Source organism: Nicotiana tomentosiformis, chromosome 4, assembly GCF_000390325.3.
Source record: "Nicotiana tomentosiformis chromosome 4, ASM39032v3, whole genome shotgun sequence".
NCBI classification, from domain to species: domain Eukaryota; kingdom Viridiplantae; phylum Streptophyta; class Magnoliopsida; order Solanales; family Solanaceae; genus Nicotiana; species Nicotiana tomentosiformis.
Genome location: NC_090815.1, coordinates 54,816,564 through 54,838,108, shown reverse-complemented (window position 1 = coordinate 54,838,108; position 21,545 = coordinate 54,816,564). Strand labels below are relative to the sequence as shown.

The 21,545-nt window shown below is 40.0% G+C and overlaps 1 protein-coding gene across 2 annotated transcripts; it reads right to left on the bottom strand.

Moving 5' to 3' along the window:
* Positions 1–1,409: 1,409 nt before the first annotated feature.
* Positions 1,410–20,244, bottom strand: LOC104107142 (uncharacterized). Of its 2 annotated transcripts, XR_688713.4 has the most exons (7): positions 19,643–20,244; positions 10,579–10,677; positions 9,098–9,275; positions 3,147–3,244; positions 2,276–2,336; positions 1,994–2,055; positions 1,821–1,898 (listed from the first exon to the last, which is right to left on the bottom strand). XR_688713.4 is itself a non-coding variant. In XM_009615874.4 (6 exons), the coding sequence occupies exons 1-6, from the start codon at positions 20,096–20,098 to the stop codon at positions 1,775–1,777; spliced, it is 1,017 nt and encodes a 338-aa protein (XP_009614169.1). In that variant the 5' UTR covers positions 20,099–20,243; the 3' UTR covers positions 1,410–1,774. The 2 variants fall into 2 exon arrangements, 1 of the variants encoding a protein (XP_009614169.1); XM_009615874.4 differs by lacking the exon at positions 2,276–2,336 and having other exon boundaries at positions 1,410–1,898; positions 19,643–20,243.
* Between the last annotated feature and the right edge of the window lie 1,301 nt (positions 20,245–21,545).

Below are 21,545 nucleotides of genomic sequence, written 5' to 3'. Positions count from 1 at the left end.
TGATTCATATATATCTGTTTGTCCCATTATGTTCAGTTTGGTCTTATTCACAATAATTTAACCTCTTAGATATTTTAGCTTTACAGGCACATTGGTTTTTGGATCTAATTTATCTGTAGTAACTTGTTTTCATGTCGAAAATATTTTTCATTCTTTAATCTTTGAAATGAACAGCATCAATCGCTGCTAATCATGATCTATTAAATTCATTGTTGTTTAGTACTATTTCATTTATGTACAATATATTCTTATGTTGAATTCTTTTTTTGAAAGATTATCTTCCTCATTTTCGTGTGCAGACTTAGAACTTCAGCTCTAAGAATGCTGAAGTTCAATAAATATAAACAAAAATCTCAGCTCCTAGAATGCTAAAATTCAGCAAATACAAAACAAACTCCAGCCCTAGAATGCTGAAGTTCAGCAATTACAAAACAAAATTCTGCTCCTAGAATGCTGAAGTTCAGCAATTACAAAACAAACTTCAGCTCCTAGAATGTTGAAGTTCATCAATTACTAAACAAAAACTTCAGCCAAAATATGCTGTAGTTTTATTGAGCAGAAGTTTGTCATTGCACTATGAACTGAAGTTTGCGTGATTGCCTTTGCAAGTCAGGCCAAACTTCAGGCAAAAATATCTGAAGTTTTGCTACACTTCAGGCAAAACATTCTGAAGCTCAAACTTCAGACATAAATTTTTGCTACTTCAGGCCCGTATGTCTAAAGTTACCCAAAAAGTGGGTACGCTTGCAATTTTTTTTGCAAAGCGGGTATAAGTTAAAAGTTGACCCAAAAACTAGGTATAGATGCAAATGCCCCGGTTATATGGGAGCTGGGTTTTGAAAATGTTTGGGGGGGGGGGGGGGAGGGTATAATTCAATCCAATTTGGGGTGCCACGTGACCAAATAAAGTGATGCCAATGCATTAAAAAAAGACCCACACATTATTCCTTAGTCATGAGGGTATATTTACTCTAAAAGATAACAATGTGCGCAATATTGAACGAAGGGTGAATGGAGATACATTTAACCATTTATCAAACAATAGAGGGTATTTTTGATCTTCCGATTTTTTTAATCTCAACTACTCCGGATCAAAAAGTACGTTTTCCCAAGAGCAATATCTATTTATCATAAACTTCTAAATGAGTCATATTGGATTCAAGTACGAAAAATTAGTCAATTTGACTCATGCATCACTTACTTGCATTGTGTTTTTGTAATTTCCGTTTTATCATAAACGTCTAAATGAGTCCCATCACATTCAACTACGAAAAATTAGTCAACTTGACTGATGCATCAGTTACTTGTATTGTGTTCTGTAATCTCCGTCTAAGTCATCAGTTCAAATTTAAGTTACCATCCTAATTGTTTGCGCCCAATTGTCGACCAATTATAGCATTGTCCACAACTTAAGCTCAAAAATCATGTTCCCTGGCACCAAGGAACTTGTAATAATTTCTGGTGTTTGACGACTTACACCTTTGAAATACACAGGTTTACCTCGAACCAAACACATTCAACAAACACCAAGCATTTTGTATCAAAAGTGGTCTGGGCACAAAATTGAAGCAATTCTAGACCAAATTTCACAAGACCATGGTGGTTTAGTTATAGCTGCAGTTTTGGAGTTATGACTTCTCTTTATCCGCTGTTAGGGATGATGACTTGGCCCTGCAAAGGATGTGTAGGTTATATTGAGTTATCTCATCATAGTTTTGTATTACTTTCCACAATGTTCCCAACCAACAACTGGCCTACACTCAAGCGACGTGAATCAGGAAACATTAGCAGATTCATCACCCCAAACTTCTGAATCTGACTCATTCACCATCCTCTCAAGTGAATACATGTTCCCAGCTTCTGGGATAGTATGTAAACGAAGCTTTTCAGCATCCTCACTGAGAAAGATTAGGTAAGGAAAAGTAAACAGTGATCAACGGAATTCCAATGTCGCGCACAATGATTGACAAATGTTTTTGAAGAAGTCACTTACTCTGCCACTCCAAATATTTCCTTAACAGTTAAGGAGCTATCCCTTGAGCAGAATTCTGGAAGCTGTAAGAAAGACAGTCAATTGAGGTTAAACTCAGAAGCACTTCACAATAAAATAAAAAGTTCTACTCTACTGGAAAGCTTTGAGTGGGTTCATCTACAGTGGTTGAACCAAATTTTACATCTTTAAACAAGATAGGCAGACTAGAAAATCTACCAAAACACAGGAAAATGCAGAGCCACTGAAAAATTAGATGCAGCGTCTCAATATGCTAGAAATTACCAAGGAAGTTAGCTCAGATGAATCCCCTGTCCAATTTTAAGAATGCTAGTTTGACCCGTAACTGATACAAAGAGAATAGCTAAAAGAGTGAGTTATTTAGTATTTCTAGGGGAAAACGTGGGAAATACAATTATCTTTTATTTTCGGATAATAGAATAGAATAAAAGTGGTATTTCATAGAGTAGAAATGCATCCCAGGTAACTTTCGAGTTATATAAAAACTTTCCCTTTTTAAGAGAAACTAAAACCACTCTGTTACAACCCAAAAAGGAAGTACAATTCTTTTTTGGACAGAGGGAGTGTTTCTATATCCAGGCCAGCAACAATCGACCCTGAATTCACCTGACCATAGATGCTAACAAGTTTCATTTTATCTTCGTCCCAGACCAGTGGCAGTTCACACATCCTAGTTAAACATAAACATATAAATCTTTAACTTTATATGACACACAACTGAGCAATCAAGTTGAGATGTAAATGCTAGTGTATCAAAGTCACTAGCTTGTCTACAAATCATTATGAAGTTAGATCATACAGTAAAAACAAAAGCACACATCGGAAAAGAATTAAATAAGCCAACTGAGGAGGAGATACTTTTCATGGCCAATTTAGTAAAGGAAAATATACAACAAAGCATCCAAAAGGAGGGTATTTAACATGAAAGACAAGGAGAAGATACTTTTCAAAGTAAATTTAGTAAAGAAAAGAATAACCAAGCAATGTTATTCAGGATGAAGGGATCAAGATATCATGTCACCACCAATATAACCCGAGGAAAGAAAAAGAAACAATATCTGAAAACATTCTGATGCACAATATGTTAAGAAGTAAGATACCACCTCATTTGATAGCCCCCCCCCCCCCCCCTTACCTCAGAGAGATAATAAATCTTCCCAAAAAGAGCTTGCACAGCAAGTTTTCTCTTCAAACCCTTCTCAGAATAGCCTGATATATCCATAACCACTGGACCTGAAAGTTGAGAGACTTGTTTTCAGTAAATAAACTGTTGCAGAGATTAAAAAAAAAAAAAAGTTAGCCATGACAAATTTTTAGCAGATTATGTCCACTATAAGTGGCTATATGGGTGGGGGGATAATTTATGAAGAAAACAATTCAAGACCATGCTACAGAGTTCTTTCGACTGAATGCTGAAATAAGTTAACAAATGATGTCAACATTGAATTGTTTGTTGAACTCATTTTAAACCAAACCTAAACGATCATTCATTCAGATTGCAATGCAATCTTTTTTGGCTTTAGGTCCTTAAAGTAGTTGATGTCATGCAGTTTTGACCAGTGGAAAGAACAATAGATAATTGGAATGTATTGGGCCTATAGGCTTTCTGTTAGTTAGTTATTATGTAAATAAGCATAGTCCTACCTGGAATAGGAGTGGTGTAGGTATTGTGTATTGTTATAAATAGGGGTACTTGTATTATAGTTAACATTATCAATAATATAATTTTCCCGTGTACTATTTCTCACATGGAATCAGAGCGTGAGTGAGACACATCCGGAAAAAAAAAGTTGGACAGTTGTCGTGCATCAAATTCCGGCGACTTTCTACTATTTCTCACATGGTATAAGAGCGTGAGTGAGACACATCCAGAAAAAAAAAGTTTGACAGTTGTCGTGCGTCAAATTCCGGCGACTTTCTAGGGCTGATTTGCGTCAGATCAGTCTGTTGGTGTTGTGCGAAAACCAACACCACCACAGGGTCCCCAAGCCTTCCGCCTATGTTGCGCAGACTCTACAAAATATTGCCGCACCCGTGTCGGATCCTCCAAAATACACTACTTTTGGAGGATCCGACACGCACCTCGGAGATATTTTTGGAGGGTCCGAGCAACATAGCCTTCCGCGATCAAACCCCATAAAAGATCTCCGGCAACCGATCTCTCACGCGCCCATTGGAGGTCAGAAATTCCGACGACTGTTTCTCCACGCGCCGGCGCGTGTGGCCTTTTTCCGGCCAGATTTCGAATTTTTTTCTTCAGGCAGCTTGTTCGTGAGGCTTTTCCGAGCCTACCCATCCAAGTTTCACCAAAATCCGATGACTTTTTTATTTTCCGGCGAAAAAATCCAGGTTTCGGCGACTGCTTCTGATTTTTCAGGCAAAATTATCCAGATTTCGGCTTTCTCTTCTGTTATTTGCTGATTTTTTTGTTAACCCTCTCTTCAATCCAACCATGTCTCTCGGACTTGATGCTTTTAGGTCTAAAAACACAGATTCTGAAAGTTCCAGTATTATGATTACCTCAGAACTTTTAATGGGAAGTTCAAACTACTTAGCTTGGGCTTCGACTGTCGAATTGTGGTGTAAAGGTCAAGGTGTTCAAGATCATTTAACAAAAAGGGCTAGCGAAGGAGATGAAAAGGCCAAAGCACTTTGGGAGAAGGTCGATGCTCAGTTATGTAATATCCCGTGGCGATCTATTGATTCCAAGTTGATGCCCTTCTTCCGTCCATTCCAGACATGTTTTTTAGTTTGGGAAAAGGCTCGTACTTTATACACTAATGACATATCTCGATTCTATGATGTGATATCGCGAATGACAAGCTTGAAGAAACAGGAATTGGATATGTCTACTTACTTGGGGCAAGTACAGGCAGTCATGCAAGAATTTGAGAAGTTGATGCCAGTTTCTGCTAATATTGAAAAGCAACAAAAGCAACGACAGAAGATGTTTCTAGTTCTTACACTCACTGGACTTCCTAATGACCTTGATTCAGTACGTGACCAGAATTTGGCTAGTCTGAGGAATTATTCTCTCGATTACTTCGCCTTGTTGCAGCACCAAGTCACCCAGTGATCTCATCACAGACACTTGACTCCTCTGTTCTCGCATCTCAGACAGTGAAAAATCGGGCATCTCAAACTATGGAGAATAGACGAGGAGAAGGTCGTTTTGGAAGATCTAGACCCAAGTGTTCTTATTGTCATAAACTTGGACACACTCGTGAAGTGTGCTATTCTTTACATGGTCGACCACCCAAAAATGCTTATGTTGCTCAGACCGAGACTACAGGTAACCAGGGATTTTCTTTATCTGAAGGAGAATATAATGAGTTCCTTTAGTATCGAGCAAGTAAGCAAACATCTCCACAAGTAGCCTCGGTTGCTCAGACTGATACTTCTGTTGCTGGTAATTATTTTGCTTGTGTTTCCCAATCTAGTACTCTTGGACCATGGGTCATGGACTCAGGCGCTTTTGATCATATCTCTAGTAATAAATCTCTTTTGTCGAATATTGTGTATTCACAGTCTCTTCCTACTGTTACTTTAGCTAATGGGTTTCAAACTAAAACAAAAGGAGTTGGACAAGCTAATCCCCTATCTTCTGTCACTCTAGATTCCGTTCTTTATGTCCCTGGCTGTCCTTTTAATCTTGTATCTGTTAGTCGTTTGACTCGTGCCCTCCATTGTGGTATATATTTTATTGATGATTCTTTTATTATGCAGGACTGCAGTACGGGACAGACGATTGGCACAGGGCGTGAATCAGAAGGCCTTTACTACCTTAACTTACTCAATCCCGCCAAAGCATGTCTAGTTACAGATCCTCCAGAGCTAATTCAAGACGATTAGGACATCCGAGTTTATCCAAACTTCAGAAGATGATGCCTAATTTGTCTACATTAGATTGTGAGTCGTGTCAGCTTGGGAAACATACCCGAGCCTCCTTTCCGCGTAGTGTTGAGAGTCATGCAGAGTTTGTTTTCTCTTTAGTTCATTCTGATATATGGGGTCCTAGTAGAGTCAGTTCAACTTTGGGATTTCGTTATTTGTTAGTTTCATTGATGATTATTCAAGGTGTACTTGGCTTTTCTTAATGAAAGATCGTTCTGAGTTGTTTTCAATATTCCAGAATTTTTGTGCTAAAATCAAAAATCAATTTGGTGTCTCTATTCGCACTTTTCGCAGTAATAATGCCTTAGAAAATTTATCCTCTCAATTTCAGCAGTTTATGACTTCTCAAGGAATTATTCATCAGACATCTTGTCCTTATACCCCTCAGCAAAATGGGGTTGCAGAGAGAAAGAATAGGCACCTCATTGAGACTGCTCGCACTCTTCTCATTGAATCTCGTGTTCCGTTGCGTTTTTGGGGCGATGCAGTTCTCACGGCTTGTTATTTGATTAATCGGATGCCTTCATCTCCCATCCAGAATCAGATTCCATATTCAGTATTGTTTTCCCAGTCACCTTTATACTCTCTTCCCCCTCGTATTTTTGGGAGCACATGTTTCGTTCATAACTTAGCCCCTGGGAAAGATAAGTTAGCTCCTCGTGCTCTCAAGTGTGTCTTCCTTGGTTATTCTCGTGTTCATAAGGGATATCATTGTTACTCACCTTCTTAGGTACCTTATGTCAGCTGACGTCACATTTTTTTAGTCTAAACCTTTCTTTACCTCTTCTGACCATATTGATATATCTGAGGTCTTACCTATACCGACCTTTGAGGAGTTTACATAGCTCCTCCTCCACCTTCAACTACAGAAGTCTTACCTATACCAACCGTTGAGGAGTCTAGTATTGCTCCTCCTAGATCCCCAACTGTTGAGGAGTCTAGTGTTGCTCCTCCTAGATCCCCAGCCACAGGAACACCACTCTTGACTTATCATCGTCGTCCGTGCCCAGCATCAGGCCCAGCCGACTCACGTCCTGCACTGACCCTGCTCCTACTGCGGACTTGTCTCCTAGTACACCAATTGCACTTCGGAAAGTATACGGACCACACTTAATCCTAATCCCTATTATGTCGGTTTAAGTTATCATCGTCTGTCATCACCCTATTATGCTTTTATATCTTCTTTGTCCTATGTTTTCATCCCTAAGTTTATAGGTGAAGCATTGTCTCATCCAGGATGGCGTCAGGCTATGATTGACGAGATGTCTGCTTTACATACGAGTGGTACTTGGGAACTTGTTCCTCTTCCTTCAGGTAAATCTATTGTTGGTTGTCGTTGGGTTTATCCAGTCAAGGTTGGTCCGGATGGCAAGGTTGATCGACTTAAGGCCCGTCTTGTTGCCAAGGGATATACTCAGATATTTGGGCTCGATTACAGTGATACCTTCTCTCCCGTGGCTAAGATAGCATCAGTCCGTCTTTTTCTATCCATGGCTGATGTTCGCCATTGGCCTCTCTATCAGCTGGACATTAAGAATGTTTTTCTACATGGTGACCTTGAGGATGAAGTTTATATGGAGCAACCACATGGGTTTGTTGCTCAGGGGGAGTCTCGTGGCCTTGTATGTCGCTTGCGCCAGTCACTTTATGGTCTAAAGCAATCTCCTCGAGCCTGGTTTGGTAAATTCAGCACAGTTATCCAGGAGTTTGACATGACTCGTAGTGAAGCTGATCACTATGTGTTTTATCGGCATTCTCCTTCAAGTCTCTGTATTTATCTGGTGATCTATGTTGACGATATTGTTATTACTGGCAATGATCAGGATGGTATTACTAAATTGAAGCAACATCTCTTTCAACACTTTCAGACTAAGGACCACGGCAGACTAAAGTATTTTCTGGGTGTTAAGGTCGCTCAGTCTAGCTCAGGTATTGTGATCTCACAGCGAAAGTATGCCTTAGACATTCTTGAAGAGACAGGAATGACAGGCTGTAGACCTGTTGACACTCTGATGGATCCGAATTCTAAACTTCTGCTAGGACAGGGGGAGCCGCTTAGCGATCCTGCAAGATATAGGCAGGCTGGTTGGTAAATTAAATTATCTCACAGTGACCAGACCTGACATTTCCTTTCATGTGAGTGTTGTAAGTCAATTTATGGATTCTCCCTGTGATAGTCATTGGGATGCAGTTGTCCGTATTTTTCGGTATATAAAATCGACTCCAGGTAAAGTATTATTGTTTGAGGATTGAGGCCATGAGCAGATCGTTGGATACTCAGATGCTGATTGGGTAGGATCACATTCTGATAGACGTTCTACGTCCGGATATTGTGTTTTAGTAGGAGGCAATCTAGTGTCTTGGAAGAGCAAGAAACAAAATGTAGTTGCTCGGTCTAGTGTAGAAGCAGAATATCGAGCAATGGTTATGGCAACATGTGATCTAGTTTGGATCAAACAATTGCTCAAGGAGTTGAAATTTGGTGAAATCAGCCAGATGAAACTTGTGTGCGATAATCAAGGTGCCCTTCATATTGCATCAAATCTGGTGTTCCATGAAAGAACTAAACACATTGAGATCGACTGTCACTTCGTCAGAGAAAAGATACTCTTAGGAGATATTGTTACAAAGTTTGTGAAGTCGAATGATCAGCTTGCAGATATTTTCACCAAGTCCCTCACTGGTCCTCGTATTAGTTATATATGTAACAAGCTCGGTATTTTGTATGCATTGGCTTGAGGGGGAGTGTTAGTTAGTTATTATGTAAATAAGCATAGTCCTACATGGAATAGGAGTAGTGTAGGTATTGTGTATTGTTATAAATAGGGGTACTTGTATTATAGTTAACGTTATCAATAATATAATTTTCTCGTGTATTATTTCTCACACTTTCAATCAAGAAGTCCAACCATAACCCACAAGTTAACTTCATTGGCTATATAAAAACATGAGTTTCTTCTAGGTCAATGAGGCAGACTATTTTTGCTACTACTTCTCCTTTGGTGTGTGTGCCTCTGCGTGTGTGTGTGCGAGTGTGTAATCAGACCTTTCGTTTTGACAAGTGTAGATCAGACCTTATACTGTAAAAAAGAACAACAGATATTCAAGGAGAAAGAAAGAGAGAGAGAGAGAGAGAGAGAGAGAGAGAGAGAGAGAATCAAGGGCTTGAAACAAATTCAGTAAAAGCAACACCTTTGTCTTGAACAATTCGACGTGAAATTTCGTTCAGTACTACAGCTACTTCAGAATCAGTCAGCATTGATGCTTTCCTCAACTGAATTAAATCTGCTACTAAATCCGGGCTAAATGGCTTCTCATTCAAGGAGTACCGAATATATTTTCGGAAAATCTCCTCCATATCAAAACCTGCCTGCATTACATGGTTTAATTCAAGACTCTATAATGAGCAATTAAATCAATAACAGGCAGATGACATATTTTAGATGTACTGAAACAAAAAGAAAGCAATTGGGCATTAAAAAAAGATGTGAAGCAGAAACCTATCTTCTCCACCACTAAAGATGGATGCCTAATTCAAATATTTACCTCCACAAGAAAAGACTAAGTGCATTTCCTACCAGTAAAGACGAATCTCTAGTTAAAATTCATTACAACAAGCAAAAACACAGCACCTTGAGAAGATGCCAAGTTATAGGCAGAAGAAGTGGGGACTAGTGGTCAATGAAGTGGGTGAGAACTGAGAACTATGAGGTCTCAGATTCAAATCCCAGCGGAGGCAAAAAACACTAGGTGATTTCTTCCTATCTATCCAAGCCTTGGTGGATAGAGTTACTTGGTACTTGTTGCTGGTGGGAGGTGGCAGGTATCCTGGGGAATTAGTCGAGGTGCGCGCAAGTTGGCCCGGACACCACGGTTATCAAAAAAAAAAAGTGGCAGTCGGTTTAAAGGAAAAGAATATTACTGAATATATTGAAACAAAGTTGCAGAGACATTGCACCCAAAAAGAGTTTATCACAACCACTAGAGATAGGAAAAGGTAAAAGGGAGTGATTCTACTATATCATCCTGTTCAACAACTTTCTAGACAGAAATTTCCAGAATCATTAAGCTTCAAGTCAATAATATTCATAACCTCATCAAATAAAATCAGTAAACAATTATTTGCTTTGTTGATTAAAAGCTAACTAGATACTGAAAGTAATCCAAACGGTTAGCTCCTAGCAGAAGATTGTCTAAACTGCAAACTAGTTGATCAGATTCTCAGAAGCTCTCCTAATTACTTCAGGGTAAGACTGATATTTACATGAAGATAAAAGATAACAGAGGCAGGAAAGAATGAGAAGGGGCAACATGCTCAAGAAAAATTGCAATACCATGAGAACGTAGAGGAGAGACTTACAAGTATAATGGACAAAACTAGCTACAAGATGAGATTATGACCTAGAAGCATTTATTTTATTATGTTGACTATGATTATGACCTAGAAGCATCTAATCGACAATGGTACAATAGTTAAAAATATTATATCGCTATCTCACAGTAGATAAGACATAACTGTGAACCCTGAACATACAAGGAAAAAGAAACAGGATTTTGAAAGCCTACCTTTACTGCTAACAAGGAAAGCTAGATGTTGTACCGTGGAGAAGGAGAATTTGCTTGATGACATGTCAAATTAACCTAAAGAAAGAATTACAGACAATAAATCATACCTTTTGTGCCAGTCCCTTCAAACTTGCAGGCTCAACATTGTCTTTTCCTTTCTCAAATAATTCATCGATTAACTTGCATAGCACAGCATTTTTGTTGACCTAAAAAGTCGTACTTGTCAGGCTACTCATCAAGAAACACAGAATAGTTCCCCTTCTACAAGATGACCATTCACACACTACATTCTTAAACCATGATATTACAGCAAACTCAGCATATATATCTCCACAGCAGGCAAACTGCTAATAAGCAACTTGATCTTATTTGTTGTACTATACTTGAGAAGTTCTATTGGAAAATAAAAAAGAATAGAAGTGCATCAGCAGAGCTATGCACTTCATTTCTGTCATCAACACTGAAAAAGGACATTTGTTTACTAGTGTAGTCAGGTAGAGATGGAGCAAAATGACTGGATGAATATTAATCTCTTCAACAATTTCTATTCAGGAAATATTCATATAATCCTATTCCATTGTTTACCCTTTTTTTTTGGATAACAATTAAACTTATAATGTGGTTCTAAGGACACGTGATTTCACTTAATATCAATTGATAAATATGAAGATTAATAACAGAAATGAACTATAAAGTAAAGCAAACCAGTGTTACAATGGAACTCGGCCCTCGAGTTTGGATACCCTCGAACCGGTTGATGCAAAAACAATTAAAATATAACAAGCTGATGAACAATAGTATAAACGAGAAAAAGAATTATATTGCTTTGATATCTGTGAACAATGTGTGTTACAAATGATTAGAACCCCCCTTTAAATAGTAGAGGAATTCCACTTATGGTATAATTCTAATTACAGAAGGAAATCTCATGATTAGCTAATTAACCGTTTCTGATTTGATCCGTTCCGAGATTTACGCCATGATCCTCGACCAATCACGGATATCTCGCCTTTTTGTTATTGTGTTATCTTCGATTTTGCTCGATGTATGTATCATTTGGCTTCGATCGCTACTAGCCTCGATCTCAACAGGTACTTCGATTCTGAACTCGGTACCTTATCCTCGTGATTTAGTCTGTTCCGTTACGAGGCCGTCCTTCGATGCAGCTTCCCGATCTCGGTCAAATAGTAAAATCGGATGGGCCCGGTTTTAACCGTATACATCCTTACAATAGCTTCCAGTTTAGTCCTTTCTATTATGAACATCGGAAACAATAATAATCAACAATTTGCTTTGAAAGAGTTTGACCATAAATGTCCATTTGTTATTGATATAATAAGGGAATTAACTTTTGAATGACTAACCAAGCAATAAAACTCAAGGCCGATATGGCCTCAAAAGAATGGCTTTTCCCCTTTTTCGGCTTGAAAAATTAATCATAAAAATTTGTCATGCCTTAGCACGAGATAAATTTGTACCCATTAGGTTTTTCGAGGATTGGTGTTATCGAAATCATTTGCTTTGTTATGCCTTAGCACAAAATTGTCCGGGAGTTCGAACAATTCGATACCCCTTAGGATTTTTCGAGGGTCGATATTATCGAGACCCTTAGTAATTCAGCCGAGGGTTGCCTTTTTTAACCAGTTTATGAGAATATTTGAAGGCCTGTTTTATAACGGAATTCGGACGTCTCCGAACCGTGTTAATTTGGTTGTAGCCTTTAGTTTGGGATTTGCCCCTTAGGCTTGTTTCCCTGCTATACTTCGAACTCGTTCGAAGTGTCAGTCCCCGAGTGGGGTGGCCGTGGCCTATAAAATCGAGGATTGCCTTTTTAAGGTCTTACGATTTCGAGGTTTAGTAATTCGATCATGTCGATTTTTGGACGGCAATCCCCGAGTACAGGGTAAATTGTTATAACTTCAGTTGTGATCGGCCCTTAAGCCAGTTTCCACAATAGATCATAAGTATGAAATTGTAAAGTATAAATTTCTCTAAGGCATGGAACATCTGGTAACGAAAAATACTTCTTTCAATAGATTATACATGCGTACATGTTTTGCCATTAAGGCTCGAATAATCTACATGGACACGGTTCATTTGACCGTTTGGTCCTTTACCTATCGAGACCCTGTCGACACGAAGTATTTTTCTTGTAACTATCCAAGGGTGATGCCCCCAGTATTCGAGGTTGATTGTAAAGGAGCCTCGGATACTGTTGAATTGCTCTAAGTTAGCACAAACAATGGTTGCCTCGTTAAAAACCTCGCCGGAAAAACCCATTTGGGACAAAAACCGGTCTAAGGGAAAAAGAGTGCAACGCGTGCTTTCAAACCTAAGGACTTTGTGTTTGAAGAATCCTTTGGTGTCTTCGATTAAACACCTGCAAATGGTTAGTATAAAATATAAACGAAAATGGAGAAGGTTGTACCTTAGCAGTAATATCGTTTGAGGAGTGATATGTTTCAATTGTTTGGTAATTGTTCGCCGTTCATCGTGCCAAGTTTGTAGGATCCCTTTCCGATGATATCGAGGACCCGATACGGTCCCTCCCAGTTCGGGCCAAGTTTTCCTTCGTTTGAGTCTCGAGTATTGAGGGTGACCTTCCTCAGAACAAAGTCCCTGATTTTAAAGTGTCGAAGATTGGCTCTTCGATTGTAGTACCTTTCGATCCGTTGTTTCTATGCGGCCATTCGAACGAGGGCGGCTTCCCGTTTTTCATCTAGCAATTCGAGGCTTGTATTCATAGCCTCGTGATTTGACTCTTCCGTTGCATATCGAAACCTGACGCTAGGTTCCCCGACTTCAACCGGGATCAGAGCTTCGACGCCATATACTAAAGAGAACGGTGTTGCCCCTGTACAGGATTTTGATGTTGTTCGATACGCCCAAAGGACTTCGGGCAATATTTCTCTCCATTATCCCTTAGCGTCGTTCAGTCTTTTTTTTAGATTTTGAATGATGGTCTTGTTTGTCGATTCGGCATGTCCGTTCCCACTAGGATGATATGGCGTCGACAGGATCCTTTTTATTTTGTGATCTTCGAGAAACTTTGTCACTTTGCTGCTGACGAATTGCTTTCCATTGCCGCATACGATCTCGGCAGGTATCCCGAATCGGCATATAATGTGGTCTCAGATGAAGTCTATGACTTCTTTCTCTCTAATTTTCTCGTAAGCATGTGCTTCAACCCACTTAGAGAAATAGTCAGTTATAAACAAAATAAATTTAGCTTTACCTGGGGCCGATGGTAGAGGGCCGACGATATCCATTCCCCATTTCATGAATGGCCATGGGGATAAGACTGAGTGGAGTTGCTCTCCGGGTTGGTGAATCATCGGCGCATACCTTTGATATTTGTCGCACTTTCGGACAAACTCTTTTGTATCCTTTTCTATATCGGCCCAATAATATCCTGCTCTGATGACTTTGTGAACCAATGATTCGGCACCGGAATGATTTCCGCAGGTGCCCTCGTGGATTTCTCGTAGGACGTAGTCGGTATCTCCTGGTCCCAAACATATTGCTAATGGTCCATCGAACATCTTCTATATAGTGTTCCATCTTCGGCCAATGTGAATCGTGCGGCCTTCATATGTAGAGTCCTCGATTCCTTAGGATCCGATGGAAGCTTCCCGTTCTTTAGGTACTCGATATATTTGTTCCTCCAATCCCAGGTCAGACTTGTGGAGTTGATTTCGGCGTGGCCTTCTTCGATTACTGACCTTGAAAGTTGTACGACAGTCCCCGAGCTAATCTCGTTATCTTCGACTGATGACCCCAAATTTGCAAGGGCATCGGCCTCGCTATTTTGTTCTCGAGGCACATGTTGTAGGGTCCATTCTTTAAACCGATGTAGAGTCACCTGTAGTTTGTCCAAGTAACTCTGCATTCGATCTTCTCGAACCTCGAAGGTTATATTGACTTAGTTTACCACAAGCAGGGAGTCACATTTGGCCTCGATGACCTCTGCTCCCAAACCTTTAGCTAGCTCGAGTCCTGCAATCATGGCCTCATACTCGGCCTCATTGTTAGTTAACTTGAAAGTTTTGATAGCTTGTCTAATTGTATTACCCGTGGGCGGCTTCAAAACTATGCCTAGCCCGGACCCCTTCACGTTCGAAGCGCCGTCTGTGAAAGAGGGTCCACACCCTCGATGATGTACCCGACTTTAATAATAGTTCCTTTTCGACCTCGGGTACGAGGGCTGGCGTAAAGTCGGCCACGAAGTCCGCTAAGATTTGAGACTTGATGGCCGTTCGGGGTCGATACTCGATATCGTACCCACTGATCTCGGCGGCCCATTTGGCCAATCGGCCCGAAAGTTCGGGCTTATGCAAATTATTGCGAAGGGGATAAGTAGTCACCACACAGATCGGGTGACACTGAAAATATGGTTTTAATTTCCTAGAGGCGCTTATTAGGGCAAGCGCTAATTTTTCTAAGTGTGGGTACCGGGTCTCGGCCTAACCTAAAGTTCGACTAACATAGTAAACAGAAAATTGCGTACCTTACTCTTCTCGAACTAGGACCCCACTTACCGCGATTTCCGAGACTGCTAGGTACAAGTAGAGTTGCTTGTCCGCTTTCGGAGTATGAAGCAGTGGCGGGCTCGAGAGGTACCGCTTTAATTCTTCCAATGCTTGTTGGCATTCCGGGGTCCATGCAAAATTGTTCTTCTTTTTGAGCAGTGAGAAGAACCTGTGACTTCTATCTGTAGACCTCGAGATGAATCGGCTTAGGGCGGCTATGCGCCCTGTTAATCTTTGTACGGCCTTAACATTGTCCACGACTGTGATGTCTTCGATTGCCTTGATCTTATCGGGGTTGATTTCGATCCCCCGATTTGATACCATAAAGCCGGGGAACTTGCCTGAGCCGACCCCAAACGCACATTTCTCCGGGTTGAGTTTCATGTAGTATTTCCTTAGTCTATTGTAGGTCTCCTGCAAATGTGTCAAATGGTCCTCTGCTCGCAGGGACTTAACTAGCATATCGTCAATATAAACCTCCATTGATTTACCTATTTGTTCTTCGAACATTTGATTTACTAAGCGTTGATAGGTGGCACCAGCATTTTTTAGTCCAAACAGCATTACATTATAACAATAGGTGTCGTACTTAGTGATGAACGAAGTCTTTTCCTGATCCTCCGGGTTCATTTGTATTTGATTGTACCCGGAGTAGGCATCGAGAAAACTAAGGATCTCGTGGCCGGCCGTGGCATCGATCATGCGATCGATATTTGGCAGAGGAAAAGAGTCTTTAGGATATGCTTTGTTTAAATCTTTATAGTCTACGCACATTCTAAGTTTATTTCCCTTTTTAGGGGCTACGACTACGTTTGCTAACCATTCGGGATATTTTACTTCCCGAATGGATCTTATTTTGAGAAGTTTGGCTACCTTGTCCTTGATGAATGAATGTTTTACCTCGGACTAGGGCCTTCTCTTTTGTTTTACCGGGCAGAACTTCGGGTTCAAGCTCAGTCGATGTGTAGTGATCTCTGGCGGGATCCCTGTCATATCTAGGTGGGACCAAGCAAAACAATCCATATTATTGATAAGAAGTTTAATGAGTTTTTCCCTAAGCTCGTGGGTTAACCCCGTACCCAGATATACCTTTCGATCGGATAGATGCTCGATCAGTATGACTTGCTCCAGCTCTTCGACTGTCGATTTGGTGGCGTCTGAATCCTCACGGATTATGAAGGATCGAGGGGTCCAGTAGTCATCGTCCTCGTCTGTTCCCTGCTTCTCCGACTGAGTCGAGGCTGGTGGTTGTGGTTGCTATTTAGCTTCATGTTTTCCTTTGGACTCCGATCCCTTTGTTGACGAAAGCACCGATACCGATATTACTTCGTCGACCGCGAACATTTCTTTGGCAGCATTTTGTTCCCCACACACCGTTTTTACTCCACCCGGTGTTGGGAACTTCAGCATTTGGTAAAGGGTTGAGGGGACCGCCCTCATGTTGAGAATCCAGAGTCTTCCGAGCAGTGTTGTATCTCATATCGCCCTCTATCACATGGAACTTTGTTTCTTGAATAATTCCGGCTACATTTATTGGTAGGATGATTTCACCTTTAGTTGTTTCACTCGCCATGTTGAAGCTATTGAGAATCCGAGTTGCGGGTACGATCTGATCTCGTAGGCCGAGTTACTCTACGACCCTCGATCGAATAATATTGGCAGAGTTTCCTGGATCAATTAAAACACGTTTAACCTGAATTTTATTCATAAGGATGCTCATCATTGAAAGATAAAGTGCCTTCTGGCACATAGTCTCGAGATCGTTTTTCCCAGGTGATTGATACTTTAGTGCGTTTGAACACGGCCCCTTGTGGAATATCGACCCCACCAACGATCATGTGAATCACGTGTTGTGGTTCTTCCTGCTCGTTTTTCCTGTTTGCATCCCTGTCTCTGAAATGGTTTTTAGCTCGGTCGCTCAAGAATTCTCGAAGGTGACCCTCGTTGAATAGACGGGCCACCTCCTCCCTTAGTTGTCTGCAGTCTTCGGTTCTATGACCATGTGTACTATGGTATTTGCATATTTGATTGGGGTTTCTTTGGGATGGATCGGTTTGTAGGGGTCTGGGCCATCTAGTATCTTTGATTCTCCCAATGGGTGACACAATACCTGATGCGTCGATGCTGAAGTTGTATTCTGATAATCGTGGTGCTTCTGTGGGATCGGCATGTTTATCGAAGCCACTTTTGCTCATGAGCCCTCGAGAGCTCTGTCCTCAATCGTTCCTTCGATTATTTCGGATGGGATTGTGTCCTGGATCGTTGTTTCTGCGATCTGCGTTGTATGGTTGATACCGATCTCTGTTCGGCCGGGGTTCTCTGTCGATATCCCTTTGAGTTCTACCGACGGGCCTGTTTGGATAAACGGAACCGGAAGGGGTCCCCAATTGATCATCCTCGACCCTGATCTTTGACTGGTACCGATTATGTACATCGGCCCAGGTTACCGCTGGATATTCAATTAAATTCTGCTTTAGCTGTCGTGATGCCACCGAACTTAGTTCGTTCAAACCTTGAGTAAAGGCTTGAACGGCCCAATCGCCTGTGACCGGTGGTAGTTCCATGCGTTCCATCTGGAACCGAGATACGAATTCCCTCAACATTTCGTTGTCTTTTTGTTTTACCTTGAAGAGGTCCGACTTCCTAGCCACAACCTTTATTGCTCCGGCATGTGCCTTTACGAAAGAGTCTGCAAGCATGGCGAAGGAATCGATGGAATTAGGCGGCAAATTGTGGTACCATATCATTGCTCCTTTCGACAAGGTTTCTCCAAATTTCTTCAGTAGAACAGATTCAATTTCATCGTCTTCCAAGTCATTCCCTTTTATTGCGCATGTATAAGAAGTGACATGCTCATTAGGGTCGGTGGTCCTATTATACTTAGGAATTTCTGGCATTCGTAATTTCTTCGGAATGGGTTTCGGAGCCGCACTTGGAGGGAAAGGCTTCTGCACGAATTTCTTTGAATACATACCCTTTAGAATCGGCGGTGCCCCCGGTATTTGGTCAACCCGGGAGTTGTATGTCTCTATTTTCTTGTCATTTGCCTCGATTTTCTTTTCTCCTGATTTAATCCGTTTAGTGAGCTCCTCGAGCATTTTCATAATGGCGGGGTCAGTCCCCGATTCGTTGGCGTTCGACCTTTCCGGCACAGGCTCGGTCCTGTGGACAACTTCTGGTTCGATCCTACTCGGTGTTCGGTGTTGATTTTGTAGTTGTGCTATAGCGGCTTGTTGAGCCTGTAATATTTCGAATATCAATTGAAGGCTAACTCCACCATCTTCTCCGCCCTGCGTACCTCGACCACCTTATCGAACTTCCCTGCGTACGCTACCTTCGGGATCAACGCCCAAATTTGCATTTAAGGCGACATGTGAACTGACATCGACGGGATTTGCAATTGGTGCTCCCTCGAGGTCAGCCTGAGGCGGCTCGATCCCTGGGCGGCTATATTGTCATTTTTCCCGTGAAATCCGAGGCCGTGGTCACCATGTGTAGGCGTTGCTTGTGAGTTTGACATGTTTATCCTGAAAACAAAGATTCTTACGAGAACAAATGTAAAGCAGTGTGTGTTATCGAAATCAGTATTAAGCAATCACTATTATCCTTGGCCCCACGGTGGGCGCAAACTGTTTACCCTTAAAATTGGATAACAATTAAACTTATAATGTGGTTCTAAGGATACGTGATTTCACTTAATACCAATTGATAAATATGAAGATTAATAACAGAAATGAACTATAAAGTAAAGCAAACCAGTGTTAGAATGGAACTCAGCCCTCAAGTTTGGTTACCCTCGAACTGGTTGATGCAAGAACAATTAAAATATAACAAGCTGATGAACAGTAGTATAAACGAGAAAAAGAATTATATTGCTTTGATATCTATGAACAATGTGTGTTACAAATGATTAGAACTCCCCTTTAAATAGTAGAGGAATTCCACTTATGGTATAATTCTAATTACAGAAGGAAATCTCATGATTAGCTAATTAACCATTTCTGATTTGATCCGTTCCGAGATTTACGCCATGATCCTCGACCAATCACGGATATCTCGCCTTTTTGTTATTGTGTTATCTTCGATTTTGCTCGATATATGTATCATTTGGCTTCGATCGCTACTAGCCTCGATCTCAACAGGTACCTCGATTCTGAACTCGGTACCTTATCCTCGTGATTTAGTCTGTTCCGTTACGAGGCCGTCCTTCGATGCAGCTTCCCGATCTCGGTCAAATAGTAAAATCGGATGGGCCCGGTTTTAACCGTATACATCCTTACAATAGCTTCCAGTTTAGTCCTTTCTATTATGAACATCGGAAACAATAATAATCAACAATTTGCTTTGAAAGAGTTTGACCATAAATGTCCATTTGTTATTGATATAATAAGGGAATTAACTTTTGAATGACTAACCAAGCAATAAAACTCAAGTATGGAAAAGACCAATTTAAAATGAGTAGGGCAAATGCACGTCTATGTTTCTTAAGATATACTATTAATTGTCTTTCTAAGGATGATTTCGCAGCTATTTACACACTTATGCAAAAATCCAAGTAGTTTGTAAAGGACAGAAGCAAAACCAGTGATAATAAATGAAGCATGGAAATAATATGAGAGAGTTACAAGGAGGAAAGACGGACCAATTTACGGCGCTTCTCCCGAGGGGAATTGAACTTGCGGACGGTTTTGACGAAGGCAATGACAAAAGTAATACCAAAGTAAGCCAAGGGAACTGTTAGAATCCATGGGAAGGAGGTCTGGCCGACCCTGGGGCCAGGAAGAGCCTGAGTCACAGAACCGGTGAATTCAACCAGGTCCAATGCTTTCTCCTGTATCCATGGAAGCTCCTCTTCTTCTTCCAACTCTTGTTGTTTCTCTTCTTTCCTTTTATCACTACTCACATTTGCGCCGCTGTCACTCTTTGCTGCTGTAGTTGAAAAGCGCAACGCTGAAAAGCTGCTTCTACTACGACGGGGAAAACTGAAAATTTTACTGCTGTTGGGAGGAGATAGGGTTTGAGAAGTGGAGGCTACGCGGAGATGAGAAAAACGGTAAACTGTACAAGTAGAAGCGGCCATGGGAGACGCCGTTAGCATCAAGTGACTGTGATTGTTGTTACGTTGCCGGCAGAGAAAGAGGAGTACTACTATAGGCTAATCCTTTAAGGCCAGCGCGCCTCTCAATGACGGCGGATGTTCACACATGACCCTTTTTATTTTCTTTTTTTTGGGTCCTCCGTTTCCGGAGCTGTAGCTTATAGCTTATTATGAATATTTCTTTGGACATAAATACTCCTAATTTACCATAAATGTTCAAAAATATTCTACTGATTTTCTAAATCACTAGTTTTAGAGTACGCGCGTTGTAATAAATATAAATTTTATAAAAATTACATAAATATTATTTACAAAAGTTCTGAATGATAAAAAAAAATTAAATTTAAATTCTTGAAAAAATTGATGAACGTTAATCATATTTATCTAACTCAATAAAAGAATATCTCTACTCTACAAATACCTTATTATTTGGACTTTCGTTAGGGATAGATTTGGGTTCTCACATCATCCTTGCTAGGTATATTTGATCATTATCATGATAAAGAGACTATAAATGCTAATAATATTGTTATTTTCTTTCGCTCAATAATAATGGGTAATAACATCCGGCCACAAATTTTCAATTTAATATTTATTTGCGATTACATGCAATATATGCCTGCTAGATAGATTTATCGACGCCATGAGAACCTATCAAACTCTATGACAACACTTTTGAAAATATTTTATTAACATTCTTAAAAATAAATAGCTTAAAATAACTAACATTTTAAATATTACCAACCTTAAATCTTTAAAATTTTAGCAATCTAAAAGTTATCGTGAACTCCTGAGTATGAATTTATGTACAATTTGCTTTAAATTTTCGTCTCTTGGTATTTTGAAGTGGAAGATATCTAATGTCACCTAGATTATTGTTGTTTCGGGTGAAATAATAATTCCTAAGATTATAAATTATTGTAAAAATTAACTTACTCGATTTTTATATAAGTAATCTTACTGTGTTTATATTCCTAAATATTAGGAGTTCCTATATAGTTTAAATATAAAATATTTAATAGTCAAAACTTTAGTTAATTTTAACGTTCTAAAGATTAGAAAGTACCAATGAAACAATGATTTTGTCCAACGTGAAATTTATTTTTAATGATAAAAAGGTCAATCAATTTTGCATTAAGATTGCATGCTCCTATAATAGTCTAGATTGATTGAAGAAGAAAAAATTAAAAGAAAAGTGAAACATTATTTTCCTATATATTTATTAGTTTTTAATTTTAGTCACATATTATTTACAATAATTATATAAATTAATGTAGTTTAATGCAAATACTAAGTGAAGCAAAATTGTTCTTCAACAAAAAAGAAATTATACATTTGATGTTAAAAAAATTATTGTGTTCATCATGATACAATTGGAGTACCATTAGGATGTGTCACTTAATTGCCAACACTACTTCAAAAGAATGTCTACAACTTTTGCACTAAC